This window comes from Phlebotomus papatasi, chromosome 2 (genome assembly GCF_024763615.1).
Source record: "Phlebotomus papatasi isolate M1 chromosome 2, Ppap_2.1, whole genome shotgun sequence".
Lineage (NCBI taxonomy): Eukaryota > Metazoa > Arthropoda > Insecta > Diptera > Psychodidae > Phlebotomus > Phlebotomus papatasi.
The window spans coordinates 106,012,880-106,027,073 of record NC_077223.1 but is presented as its reverse complement, the minus strand read 5'-3'; the positions used below and the strand labels follow the sequence as shown (position 1 = coordinate 106,027,073).

General features: G+C 35.1%; 2 protein-coding genes across 4 annotated transcripts in view; one reads left to right on the top strand and one right to left on the bottom strand.

The window, feature by feature from the left end:
* The first annotated feature begins 1,285 nt into the window (after positions 1–1,285).
* Positions 1,286–3,249, top strand: LOC129800617 (probable cytochrome P450 305a1). Its single transcript, XM_055845140.1, has 2 exons — positions 1,286–1,655; positions 1,728–3,249. Exons 1-2 carry the CDS (start codon positions 1,439–1,441, stop codon positions 3,110–3,112), a joined length of 1,602 nt encoding a protein of 533 aa, XP_055701115.1. The 5' UTR covers positions 1,286–1,438; the 3' UTR covers positions 3,113–3,249.
* A 4-nt stretch (positions 3,250–3,253) lies between these two features.
* Positions 3,254–14,194, bottom strand: part of LOC129800607 (protein cycle) — a 28,219-nt gene continuing 17,278 nt past the window's right edge. For 2 of the 3 annotated variants that reach the window (XM_055845120.1, XM_055845119.1), the window contains exons 3-9: positions 11,334–11,402; positions 10,692–10,750; positions 10,245–10,634; positions 7,458–7,875; positions 7,144–7,401; positions 6,939–7,066; positions 3,254–3,796 (exon numbers count right to left, since the gene is read on the bottom strand). In XM_055845120.1, the coding sequence (XP_055701095.1) occupies positions 3,312–3,796; positions 6,939–7,066; positions 7,144–7,401; positions 7,458–7,875; positions 10,245–10,634; positions 10,692–10,750; positions 11,334–11,402 (1,807 nt within the window). In that variant the 3' untranslated portion in view covers positions 3,254–3,311. Of the gene's footprint in view, positions 3,797–6,938; positions 7,067–7,139; positions 7,402–7,457; positions 7,876–10,244; positions 10,635–10,691; positions 10,751–11,333; positions 11,403–14,194 lie in introns of those variants that run through there. The other variant, XM_055845122.1, reaches the window with a different exon arrangement.

The following is a 14,194-nucleotide window of genomic DNA, read 5'->3' as shown; positions in this document are numbered from 1 at the left end:
GTTCACAAAGTCTTCCAAATATCCAAAGGCAGTGCGAATAATGCAACATTAAATCATTTTTATTCAATATTTGTGAGAAAAAAGTGTGAAAAAATCCCTGCCCATTTGTCATTACAGTGCTGTCTCTCTATATGCACACTCTCTATATGCACAGCTTTTGTGTCGGTAGCATTCAAAATCCATTTGTTTACATTTTGACAAAGTATTAAAGAAAATTATTTTTTTGGTAACTAATTTTTCTTGTTTTTAATTTTCTTAATTTTATTTTTTGTTTCATATTATATTTAAAATAACACGGGAAATTCTAGAACAATAAAAAAATGATAATTTATTAAAAGAAAGAAAAAAACCGTTGGGAATTTCAAAAAAAGTTGTGCATATTCAGAGAGAGAACTGTCAAAAAAAGGACCCAAACTGTGCATATAGCGAGACAGCACTGTAATTCAAAACAAAACAAATGACGCGGCGTACAAAATTTATTCAAAAAAAATTTATGAAATAAAAGCTTTTAGGGACAGGAATAAGAGTTTAATTGACTAATTTAGTCAAATAAAGGCCCTTATTAGCATTAGAGTCACTGAAATTGATATAATGCATTTTAGAAAATTGTCGTAACTTCCAGAATCTCCATACATTGGAAGTTACGGCTTTATAAACGATGGAAGTTACGATAAAATATTATTGTGTTTCTTCTAGCGTATATCTCAATATCTCAGCTTTTAAATCATTTTATAAAGATTTTCTCGAGTTAACTTACAGTTTATTAGTGCCACTTTTATTATTTTGATTCAAAAGTATCGCATTCAGGGCTCATTTTTAAGAAAAATAATACTGAACTGAAAATTTCGGCTCCTGAAAAGTTGTCAAAGGGAAGTTACGACAAATGCTGATTTAACTGATGACGTATACACCATCAGTTCCCTTCTCTTTTCCATTATTATTTCGTAGCTTAGTGAAAAATTAACAGAATTTTATGAGAGTTTCACCAAAAGAAAGGTAAAAACACGTGTTACAATGTTTACATACTTACAACGAAAATCGGAGCTAGTGCTATCTGTCATGAAAATATCAAATCATTTGGAACAATTTTATCGTGGACACGCTTTATTTGAGGCAACAATATTTCTGTGAGTGATTTTTTTAAAGGTTGAGGAACTAATAACATTTAATGTTATTTAAATTTGTTAATATACGTCCCCCTTTGAGTTTGACTTCCTGAATATTTCTCTCACATTCTCTATCTCAATTCCTCGGTTGTATGGATCATTCTCTGTATGATCTTTAGTCAGTATTGTACAAGTGATCATTGCAAGAAGACTTGTAGTGCAGTTTAGGAAAATTCACTCTCTAAATTTTCATCATTGAGAAACAAAACATCTTAAAGTGTGAGTGAGAGTAGAGTAAATTTGGAGACACGTGGTGGGAAGCATGAGCTGAAATGCTGAATGAATCAGTGTGGGATTTAATCGCCAGTCGCAAAGACATTGACCAGAGGGAGTGCTTTGCAGAGATTCGCGCGTGTTCTAATTTACGTAATATCTTCTCTATCAGTGAAATGGAATATATTTCTTTGATTTTCATCCTGCTGATTGGGGTCCTTGGAGTGATACTCTGGATTAGAGTGAATCTCTGTCGTCCCAGGAATTTTCCACCAGGTTAGTTGAGGGATGTGGGAAAAAATTTGTGATTTAATTAAATTAGAATTAAATGGACATTGTATTTGGTAGGGCCACAGTGGTTGCCTTTTGTTGGGAATTCTCCTCAAATTCGTCGGGAAGGTCGGAAACTCGGGGGATTGCATCGGGTTTATGAGGAATGGACTAAGGAGTATAGGAGTAAAGTTCTTGGAATGAAATTGGGAGGTAATTTCTATGTTGTTGGATCATCTTATGATATTGTACGGGAGATTCATATGCGAGAAGAGTTCGAGGGGCGTCCTAAGAATTTTTTTATGCGTCTGAGAACTATGGGTTCACTGCGCGGAATCACATGTGTCGATGGGGCTATGTGGGCGGAACATCGGGCTTTTGCGGTGAAACATTTGCGAAATGCCGGCTATGGGCGCCAACCAATGGAATTGATGATTGCGGAGGAAATGGATGATTTAATCAAGCTTATTGATAGTCTGAGGGAGGCTGAGGGTACATTCTGGCCAGGAAAATACCTACCTGTATCTGTATTGAATGTCTTGTGGACTTTTACGGCTGGTCGGAGGTTGGGTAGAGATGATGAGCGTATTGAAAAACTCCTGCAGCTTTTGCAGCAACGTTCAAAGGCATTTGATATGTCTGGAGGAGTCCTGTCCTCAATGCCATGGATAAGATTTTTTGCACCTGAATGGAGTGGATATAATCTAATCAGGAGATTTAATGAAGAACTGAAGAATTTACTAATGGAAACCATTGAGAGACATCATGCAACATACACTGAGGAAAAGTCTTCTGATGACCTTATTTATGCATTCATCAAGGAAATGAAGATGCAGGAGGACAATGATAAGACAACTTTCTCAGATATCCAACTGACAATGGTTATTCTGGATATCTTTATTGCTGGATCCCAAACTACTAGTACGACCATTGATCTGGCTCTCATGGCGCTCCTCCTGTATCCTGCGATGCAGGAAAAAATCTACCGCGAAATTTGTGAAAATGGCAGGAAAAGCCATGGAAATCTCCCTTTCACAGAAGCCTATCTCATGGAAGTACGAAGATTCTTCAACGTCGTACCAATTTCTGGACCACGAAGGGCTACAAGAGAGACAAATTTGGGTGGCTACAGAGTGCCTAAGGATGTTACAATTCTCATCAATTTGCACTCAGTGCACATGGACGAGGACTTCTGGGGTGATCCCCAAGTATTTAGACCTGAGAGATTCCTCGATGATACAGGAAAAATCTGCAATGTTGAACGATTGATGCCATTTGGACAGGGAAAAAGACGTTGCCTCGGAGATACCTTAGCTCGTGCCTGTATTTTCACATTTTTCACAGGAATTGTGGAAAAATTCAAACTATCCACTGGTCCTCAGGATGAACATCCAGATGTGAATCTTCTTCCGGGAATAACTCTATCACCGAAACCTTATAAAGTTTTATTTGAGAAACGGTGAGATGGAGGCGCCAGGTTGTAGTAAAGACACTCACAAATTAACCCTTCGTGAGTTACAAAATTGAGTTTTTAGCTGCTTTCTAATTGTACATCTTTGGAAATTTTAGTAATAAAGTTGATTTAGGATAAAGAAAAAAAGGTGCTATAAATTAATTTGTGTTATTTTGACAATTTTTTTGGGGGAGGAATGTAATTTAATCTCATGGAAGTGGCCAGGGAAGTCCAGTGAAGTCAACAGGACCACCGAGACCAGCATCAGCTTCCAGTAGACTCATAATGACTGCCATTGCTGCTTCATCATTGCCATCCGTTGAACCACCTTGATTGGGAGCCTCTCCTGCTATACTGGACGTTGTCATCATCTGCATCACTTCGGTGTTGGAATGATTGGGATTTATGGTATTGTTGCGTACTTGAGAGTACCCAGGCAGGGTGCCGTTCAATCTCTGTGTATTTTGTGGAGCAATCCGACGATCTAAGCTCATTTCACTCCCAGAGATACTGCTCTCGGATACAGCAATATGTTGATGGGGATTCGTGTCTGTGGTCTCTGGATCTGGGCTACTCTCAGAAGAAGATTCACCAACTCGTCTTTGATGATCAAGGACCTGTTCAGCTATCTGACGTCCTATTTTGCTGGCCTCAACATGTGTATTAATCATCCGATGCATTTCTCTGCCATTGGCTAAAAATAATTGATTTTGAGTAATAGTTGCAAGCCGAGAAAGAAAGGGTAGTGCCGGGCAGTATAGGACAACTGCGGTAGCAAAGTGAATATTTTGACAATTGAACAGAAGTATATTTTAGAGTGTTTCTTTGAGAAATAAAAAAAATACATGATAAAATAAAAATATTTGTTTTATATGCATTAGAGTAAGTGTTTAAAAAGCGCTTAGTTGAAAGTCCTTCATTAAGTGCTTAATGAAAATACTTTTCATGTCTTTAATACAAACTACTTAATTAAGTACTTTACCAAAGACCTTAATTAAGTACTTAGTGTTAAGGCTGCCTCGTGCTATATTAGTTTCACTACTCGCCACAAAGCGCTGACGTTTGTCTCATTTTCATATATTTTTTAAGTAGTTGGATGTTCTATAACTCCTTAAAATTAAATAATTGATCTAAGAACTTATTAAGTACTTAGTAAGTGCATAATGTGTTAGCCGGGATCTCCGAGAAAATTATACTTCTCGAACTCAGAGAGAGAGAGCAGTTTTAGATAATCCAATATTTTCAAGGGAGGGATATTAGGGTCGGAAGTGGTGTACAACTGAAAATGAAGTGCTTGGAAGTCTTTAGAAGTGGGAGTACTCGAATATAAAGTCTTTTCTGTCTAATTCCGTATTCTTCAGGCTACGTTACTTTTAATTGAGATTTTTAATTCGAGCGGCAGTTTATTTTGAAAAGATTTGTTGAAATTTTCAAGTTCGGTTATGACAATAATATTTATTAGCTTGATTTGTGTCGTAATTTTTCCGGGGAAATATTCAGTTGAATAATGATTTTCCTGAATTTTTACAGGAATTTCAAACTCATGTAGTGGCTCAAAAATAATGACATAGCTATTGCAATTGAATGTGAATCAATTTGATATTTTTTTTTCTAATTTATCGTAAATATATGTATTGGATGATTGTATAAATTCGTGCGACTTTTTCGCGAAAATCGTTAAGGTGTATCCCATAGGTTACCTCCATCAATTTTTGTTTGCCTTTTTGCATATACTCTAAAGATTTTAGTGTTCTACATCTCTTCAATGCCAAAAGTATTCGTCAAAAAAGTCTATACTATCGAATACTATTCGATACTATCGAATCGATAGTATCGATAAATCTATATCTGTTAGATTAAGTGAATGTCGACTTTTCACGTATTGTTGGGCCATTCATTGTGACATTCTTAAAACAATATGACTGTTGATAAATTATCTATATTAGATACAGGATGTGCAGCTATCATTTAAATTTTTCATAATCGACAGTCGATAGTATCGAAAATAAGTTATCATGTCGCTCCTTGGAAATTACAAGGGGCCAACTAGTTTTCGACCATTTTTCAGGAGACATCATAAAAGATTCAACTTTGTGTAAATAAGTATCTCAATTTAATGACTGAACAAAAACAATTTATTTCTTTACTATTTGTATGAGCACTAATATAAACATCAAAACTTTTATATTTTTATATTTCAAAATATGTTTTTTAATGATTTAGATCCTTGTCGTTCCAAATGATGTGCAAATTTTGCTGGAATTAGAATGACAAGGGATCAACTTGCTTGAGTTAGTCCCCTGTTTCGCAAAAATTTGAACGATGCATATATTATGTGCCCCTTTACTTCAAACAAAACCGCCCAAGCAATCATAAAGAGTAAAATTTAGAAAAACTTTTGTAATTACGAAATTTAATGACTTATATCATCTGAAAATTTATTAAATTCTCTGTCTGAGTTCAGTAAAACCTCAAAATCCCCAAAAAGTGAATTGGCCCCTTGGAATTTCCAAGGAGCGATGTCACCCCAGGTTTATGGTTCATTTCGAAAGTGACTTCTTTCATTTCTTTCTTTCACTTTAGAATACGTTTCGGAGGTAGTCAAGAAGAATATTTCGTCCTTGAACACATTCGAAAACCATTTCGATATTGAATTTTCGAAGATTAAAACATAATCACTTTGCAGGGCCTATTTTTCAACGGATTTGCTTAAGTTTGGATTTTTTTTGAAAGATCTTGAAATTCCAACCCAGCTACAACGGTCTTAATCGGTCATGAGTCGATATAACTTAAATGATTTACCTTTCTCGCATTTATTTTTTATTTGTTCGAAAGCTTGTTACTCATGATAAGATTTTCTAAAACATATTTTTCTTAAGCAAATTCTTATTTCGTAATGATTTTTTTGATTTATCAATCAATTGAATTTTTAGTAAAACGGAAGTATCCAAAAGGCATTCGAAAAATTAATACAGGGATAGCTCTTTCTCGTGAGTTCGAGCACACCGCAAAGCTGGAACGCTTTACCATCTCTTTCTTATAAAAATATTGAAAAATTAGCAATTGTATAAAATCTTGTAAAATCTTGTTATTTATATGGAAAAAGTAACAAGATTTTGGTTTCCTCTGTTTGAATAGGATCCACCAAAAAAAATTAAGATTATTATGGAGTATGAATGGCATTTCTGTCCTCCCAAATTCGATTTCGAATTCGTAGTGAGATATAGATGATATTTGGACTACTTTTTGCATTCTTGTTGAAATTTTTAAATACTTTTTATTGGCTTTCATCATTTTTTAGCTTTTTTTGTTTCGAAATATCCTCGTTTAAAAGAAGCTATGAGGGAGCATCTGAACAAAGAGGTTTTGATTCGAAATATCCATTTCGAAATAAAATTTCCCCACAAAGCTTTTAGCCAGGGGTAGTTTTTCTTTTCCGGTGCATTAAAATGACCCTCTTCGAAAGCTCAGCTGACTCAGACGTTTTTGATTCGCAAGAAATGGTTATTCCATTTTATTAAGAAAAAATCAAATTTCAATAAAAAAAGATTCGTATGATACTTCTCTTATATTAACGACAATATTAACTTGATTGGTGCCCCATTTCTTCTTTTAAATTCTAATTTCGAATTAAAATAGAAAGTCTAGATTATTTATTTTAGCCAAGACACACTTGGAGAAATAATAACAGAGATGGGAAAACTTTGTCTTGGGAAATTTTCTGCGACTTTCCGGTGGCATAGCAAAGCGGAATGTATTTCGATAATACCCCGTGAAGCCATTAAACTAAGATTTTACAAGATTTTGTACAAGTATCTTTTCTGCAGAGAACTTACTCTGATTGAAAAAGTCAAAATTCCCTGGGGCATTGCCCTCGCTAGCTCCATTCCCAGTTCGATAGATTGTCCCATTTCCCATTGAATTCCCACTGCATGAAGTATTGTCGTCGATTTTGGTGTCAGATCTGGAGAGAAAGAGTTCAAATTTTATTGGAAAATTTTAAGAAATGCAGTTGCAAATGAAGGTATCTGAATAACTCACAGTATGACAGAATTCTTGGCTATTAAATATTCAACATCTTTCGTCCATGGATTCCGGAATGATTTCCATTCGCTCTGCAAACGCACAAAGCCACCGTCTTTTGTGCGAAGTCGATAGATTGGTGTTGTGATCTTATCGGAGATCTGCAGGGCTGATTTGTGAGATTCAGCCAGAGATGGAATGTCATCATGGTGATAATATTCATACATACTTGTGCCAAGGAGTTCCTGAGGCAGAAACCCTAAGATGATTGTGGCTCTGCAAAGGATAAAAATTATAGGTATGTCCTAGGAGAGTAAAAACTCTCTTGGTACCTTTGATCAACAAAGAGGAACTTCCCGTCCATTGCGTGCCGAGAGATGAACTGAATGGTTCTCAGATTGAGATTGTTGTTGATGGGAGGTGTTACATTAGGTACAAAGATATTTGGTGGGACTCTTCCAATGGCAACGAGACAGCTGAGATTGCAAGATTCATCACCGTCAGTCTCCTGTTCTTCAAGACCTATTTTGGCTGGTGCCCAGGATTTGAGGTAGCCTGTACACTGAATCACTGAGTATTTCTTGTCATTGCTGATTTGTTTCTTGCGCCTGTGACAATTGGTAGATGTGTCCATTTCCTCCTTCACCTGAACAGATAACTTGCATTTCATGCGACAGAAAAATGATCTTCGAGCTCCTGGACAGAGCCTCGATAGACCCTGAGGGACATCTGTTTTAACAGGAAGCATCGCTAAAAATTAGCAAGAGATTAGTCATAGATTTTAGAGTTTTGTTTTTTTGAGAATAGGCTAAAATGGGGTAATTCAGAACGATTTATAATTCCGAAAATCTGAGATTTCATCTTAGATCTGAGAGAGCATATACATACACGGGGGATTTTAAGTCGAAACATCTATTTCGAAATGAAAGTTCACTATGAACAAGAATTGACGGAAACACTAGACCTTTCTTGACTTTCGTAATTTTATTCTTTACGACGTTTCGAGGATGAATGTCCTCTTCATCAGGTATCGAATTTTGTTGGGAAAATTACGTACAGGCGGGAAATGGTTACACTTTTTTGGACTTGGATCACAGATTGCACTTTTAAGTTCACCATTCGACTGATCGACACAAGTGCAATCTGTGACCCAAGTCCAAAAAAGTGTAACCATTTCCCGCCCGTACGTGATTTTCCCAACAAAAAGTCGATACCTGATGAAAAGGACATTCATCCTCGAAACGTCGTAAAGAATAAAATTGCGAAAGTCAAGAAAGGTCTCAAAGAAAGGAAACACATTTCCCTCTGTATAATTTTATTCCTTTCAGGATTTCGAACATTCGGAATTTTGGGTTTCGGGATATTGGCCCTTTCGAGATTTCGGCAATCAGGACTTTGGCTTTCGGGATTTCGGTTTCTGGGATTTTGGCTTTTGGGATTTTGGCTTTCGACATTTTGGCTTACCTCCGGGACTTAGACATTCAATAAATTGAAAATCAGCGGTTTTGTTTTTTTTTCTTTCAAGAGATAGTTCCTTCTTTCGTAAATTGTTCATTTTAATTTAAGTATATTCATCTCGTTATATGTGAGATGAAGAAGCATGTAGTATTGTTAAATCTCAGACAATCACGATTTTCTAATTCAGAAGCAGAGGGTGAACCTATTTGGTAGACAGGATTTCACAAAAGCACAATATTCTTGATTCTTGAGAAGATTATTCAATGTCTTATATATTTAAAAATAATACAAGCACCAAGTGAATGATGTTCGAAATTTTTCGAAATAAAATAGAAAGTGTATCTGATTTCCCATTTTAGTTAGGACGCACTTGGAGAACTTATAACAGAGAGTAGGGGGAAGTGGGGCTACTTTGAGCTGTGGGGCTACATTGTTATACGATTCTTTCGCATATTTCTAAAGGAAATTGGATTTTAACATAATGTAATTTGAATAGATAAAACAATTGTAGATATAAAGGCCTCTACACATTGGAAGCAGTTTTCAACAAAAATTGCTCTTTTGACAGAATTTTGACATTTCTACCTACAGCAGTACAAGAAATTTCTTTCAAAAAAGCAATTTTTGACGAAAAATGCTTCCAATGTGTAGAAGCCTTAGATAAAATAATTGCAAGGACCAGCTTGATTTAGAAATAGGCAAAAAAGTCGTATAACAATCTAGCCCCACCTCCCCCTATAGAGAATTTATCTCAGAAAGGAATGACTAGGGGAGATTTAACAACATTCACTGGTCCATAGCACTATAACATTTGAAATTCCCGCGTCTTACTATCCACAAGTAGATCTTGAAAAATTCGAAAATCTATTTGTAAAGCCAAAAAAGAGACTTTCTTAATTCTTATTAATTTCGCAAGGTGGCTGAGGTACATCCTGTTCGAATTTCGAAGTGCTCAAGTGTCTAAATGCGAACATTTAGTAATGAAATTTGAAATTGAATTTCAATTCTTCGAATATCCACAACATTTTGTGCAAATAGAGTTCCATTTGCCTTTTATCCAAGACACTATTGGAGAATCAAAATCTAGTTGTGTTTGGGCTCTATTGGAAAATCAAAATGTACTTGTGTTTACACCCCGTATGTCGCACTTTGCTCATCAGAAACAGTAAAAAAAATCTCAAAATTTCGAATTAATAAATGATTCCGAATTAGGATAAGTCTGCCAAATTTCGGCATAATTGCATGCAAGCTCCAAAGTCTCAAATTTGAAATGTAATATTTTTAATACAAATTGAATTTTTATTCCCTTTTCTGATAGAGTGTTGCTTGGAAACTTGTTAACAATTTATCGTCTTTATTTTCTCTAAAATCATTCGTAGTAGAATTTAAAATGAATAAAAATATAAACATGGCTTTGGTCCCCTATTTCGGCCACCTTTATTTTCATTTCCTTGCTCTTCAAGATTTCTTCCAATGTCTGTTTCACGTCATCTCGTTTGTCGAAATTACATTTTCTGTTTTTCTTTTGCATTGTATAATTTCTAGAGTATATAAAAACTTAAACTTCATGGAAATTCGAGGAATAAAAAAGGTGGCCGGAATTGCAAGCTGACCGGAATTTGGCACACTTACCCTACTCAATTTTATCTTAGTAAACTTACTTTTGGCATCAATCAATCGCTCTCGAGGACTTAAATCAGACGATGACAGTTGCTCCTTGACCTTAGCCACGTCTTTGGGATGCAGAATATCAAACCAACTCTGTCCTAAGAGATCTCCTTGAGAGTAATTGAGAACTTGCGATACTGACTCCGATACATAGAGAATCCTTCCACGATCGCAACCAACAACAAAAAGGAATCCTTCAGCAGCCTGAAGGATTAGCATTTTGAGTTCCTCGTCGGATAAAAATGCAGGCTTGTAGTGACCTTCAGTGTAAGAATGAACAGCACCACGGATTGTTTTAAGGTGCTGCACAGCCATCCTCAGGACAGTGAGCTTATCCAATTTTCGGGACATTGCATGGCAAATTGGTACCATTGAGGATAATTCTACAATGTTAAGTATCTATAAAAAAGGATAGTTCTTATATTTTTCCATTAACTTACCTTGAATATAAGTGTTCATCTTGTCACGTCGTCTTTTCTCAATCTCACTGTGATTTTGTCTGAAAGAACCAGAAGAATAAAGGAGGGTGTGGTAATTAGAAAAGTGAGACATTATTTATCGAATTTCACTATAAATGTAATTTTTCTTAAGGGTGAAAAATGACCTGATTGACTTTCTCTCTCTCGGTGAAGTTCTATCACCTTGACCAACAACACAATGCTTTATTATCAAATAACTCATCAATTTGTAAGGCTTCTTTCTGGTTCATTCTTTTCTCTATTTCTATGTCACTTAAAAGAATGGAAATAGAATTATTTTGAAAGAGTAATTGTTACTAAGAATATGCCTTTTGTTAGGATAATTTCAACCACTTTTCTTTCAATTTAACTTCAGCAACTTGCAAGTCTTTTAAAAATAGGAAGCTTCGTAGAAATATTTACAATATTGCAATGAAAAATATTGATTTTTTAAACAAGAGAAATTCTTATTATACGAAAATCATTTAAATTTAAATTTCATTTTGGTCAATAAAAAAAATCTGTTTACAATGTATTGTTACTAATCTTCTCATATTTTCGCAGTAATGAAATGATAACGTGAGGAATGATTGCAAATGATTCATAAACAGATAATTTTCTTACTTTTTATTGTCTTCGGTTCTCACAGACTTAGCATCATCTCCTGTATCTTCTTCCAAGTCACTATTTTCACTGTAATTTTAAAAAGAAAAAGAAGTTTAAATTTTATATTATTGGGAGGATATAGGGTAAATTGGTACAAGTTGGACATGGCTTTTTGTCTTGATAAATTTAGTACTTCATTTTTATTTGTATATTTTTAATGCTTTAGTTTTATAATTTGGTTCCTTGTGTTTAAAAACAAATTTTGTACTGTATTTATCAAGAAAAAAGCTATGTCCAACTTATACCGGCGAATTGTCCAACTTATAACACTAATTCCAAATTATATCACCTTACCCTATACAGGAGGAGTTGGGTTCGAAATTTCCCTTTCAAAATATGGCGGTTTTCTTTTGCCTATTTTTTGGCGCAAGAAATCTCTCTGATATCTTTTACTGATATTTACAGGAATCAAATTAGTCAAGCTACTCTAAATCAGCCGTTTTCTGTTTTCTAGGCGTTAGGGGAAAGTACTCTCAGTTCGAATGTGCATGCCTTCGAATAATGTGAATTTCTTTTACCTTCTCTAAGACATTTATACATAATTATCACGTAATTATCAATAATTGACGATAAGCTAACTAATATTTAATAGAAATGTATAAATCTCTTACGAAAAATAAAAGAAAATTCACATTATTCGAAGGCATGAACGTTCGAAGGGAGAGTATTTTCCCCTATATGTACGCGGAAATTTCGAAAATACACCACACCGTGCTATGTATTGATGAGCCTGGGGAAATCTCCCATAGTGGTTCGTTCCTGAGATAAATTTTCTTCTTCTAACTGTTATAATTTGCCCAAGTGTGTCCTGGCTCATATAGAAAGTCTGGCTGACCTTTTATTTTATTTCGAAACTTTTCGGACTTTTGACATACGGTACTTAATAAAAAATCTTCTTCTTCTAAGCTTTAACCTATTCCTTACCACGGTATTACACGTCATACACAAATTGAGTTATTATTGATGATTAATTCCTAGACAATTGTTATTCGAATTGCTGTCGGGATTGGATTTTTTAGTAACTTTAGTCTATCAATTTTGGAAAAAATAGTCCGACAGAAATAAGATTACATTTCCTTATTGTTTTCTCATACACTAGACACACTTACGATTTAAGCCGAGAGACGACTTAATGGAAAATGATGGAAATGTAGTTTCAACATTTTGTCCAATATTATTACGCTAGGCCGCCTCTCGGCTAATCCTCAGGTCTGTCAAGGCCCTTACTTACTGAAAGGTCATGAAAAATTTTTGCTCAAAATTGCGGATGGGAAATTCGACATCCCGTTGAATTTGTTAAAATTGGCCTTCATCTTCTTTCCTGTAGGAAAATTCTGTAATTTTCATGGTATTTTCACGCGTGAGTTCGAAACCTGACAATGCCAATCGAGCTTTTTTTGTCATATCATATAAGTTCGAAAATGCAATTCACTGATTTTTTTTTAATGAAATCCGTTTACTTAGTGATATTATGCAAATACAGTCTGTCTTGGTTGATTTGTTTAACAAAATTCATTGTCATTTGAATTGCCAGAAAACTCAAATGACTTCTGGAGGGGAATTCTGTAACGTTCTGGCAATGCCATATGACAAATTGGGTATGAATCTCAGGAGAGTTTTTTCGAAAATGTGATTCTGTAGCCGTGACATTGTCATTTCAGCTCACGTGACATTTTAAGAAGTCACATAATTGAGATTTTTGGTAATTAAAATGACAATGAATGTTGTTAAACAAATCAACCGAGACAGACTGTATTTGCATAATATCGCTAAGTAAAACGCATTTCACACTCAGAAAAGAGCTTATTTGAGGCAAGGTTTAAAATCGACTATAAACAGGGTTAGTCACGGTTTAATTTTAAAAAGGTTTTAAACTGTAAACATGAGTTAACCCTGTTTCAGCAATTTTAACTCCTTTTTTTAGTGAAGGATTTCACTATTAATCTTAACACATCGGTTTAAATCATGCGCAAGGTTTGAATGGTTTTAAATTTCTATCATGGCGAGATTCTTAATGCATTTAAGGGTTTCTCGTGTAAACTTGTCAAGTGGAATCAGTAAGAGAAAAATGGTGTTTAGTGTTCAGTGTGCCTCAAAGAATGGAGGCATTTGCGTTGACATTTCGGGGATTGGGGCTCAATATGAGCCCCCACAGTGACCACCCAGGGACATATCAGCGACATAGGAGAGTAAATTGTGAAAAGTTCTATGGTAAGTGGTGCTTAATTTTCTTTTCAAGTTTGTAACCAAACGTGCGCGTCAAGAATCAAAGTGCGGAGTTTTCTCTCTTTTTCATGAGATTTTCACCGAATTTAGGGTCAATTTTACCGTAAATGTGTAAATAAATGGTGAGCAATATATTTTCTAAAAAAATCTCGGTGAAATTCTTGAAGATTTTAGTGGAAAAAGCGTGAAAATTCTGTTCACTGAGGATTATCCGCACGCCTAAATTTTAAACCCTGTCACGATTAGGATTTTACCCCTGTTTTAACCTTGAGTTAACCGTGTTTTAATCTCTCAAGGGTTGATTTTCATCCTTGCCACGGTTAGTATTGGTGCAATGTGTGCGCGTCTAAAGCCATTGTGCGGCGTTTCCTCAAGTTTTCACAGAATTTATCCCAATTTTCCATCATCAATGCCTAAATAAACAGTGAGAAATTAATTTTCATAAAAAATATCGGTGAAATTCTTGAAGGTGTTAGTGGAAAAAGCATGAAAATGCTGTTCACTGAGGATTTTCCGTACGCCTAAATTTTAAACCGTGTCAAGATTAGGATTTTACCCCTGTTTTAACCTTGAGTTAACCTTAAGTGTTTTAA

Excerpts from the sequence above, each read along its gene's own strand:
- LOC129800617 (XM_055845140.1), top strand. The coding sequence starts at position 1,439 with ATGCTGAATGAATCAGTGTGGGATTTAATCGCCAGTCGCAAAGACATT. Across the intron at positions 1,656-1,727 it reads TCCCAGGAATTTTCCACCAG|GGCCACAGTGGTTGCCTTTT; the intron begins GTTAGTTGAGGG and ends TGTATTTGGTAG.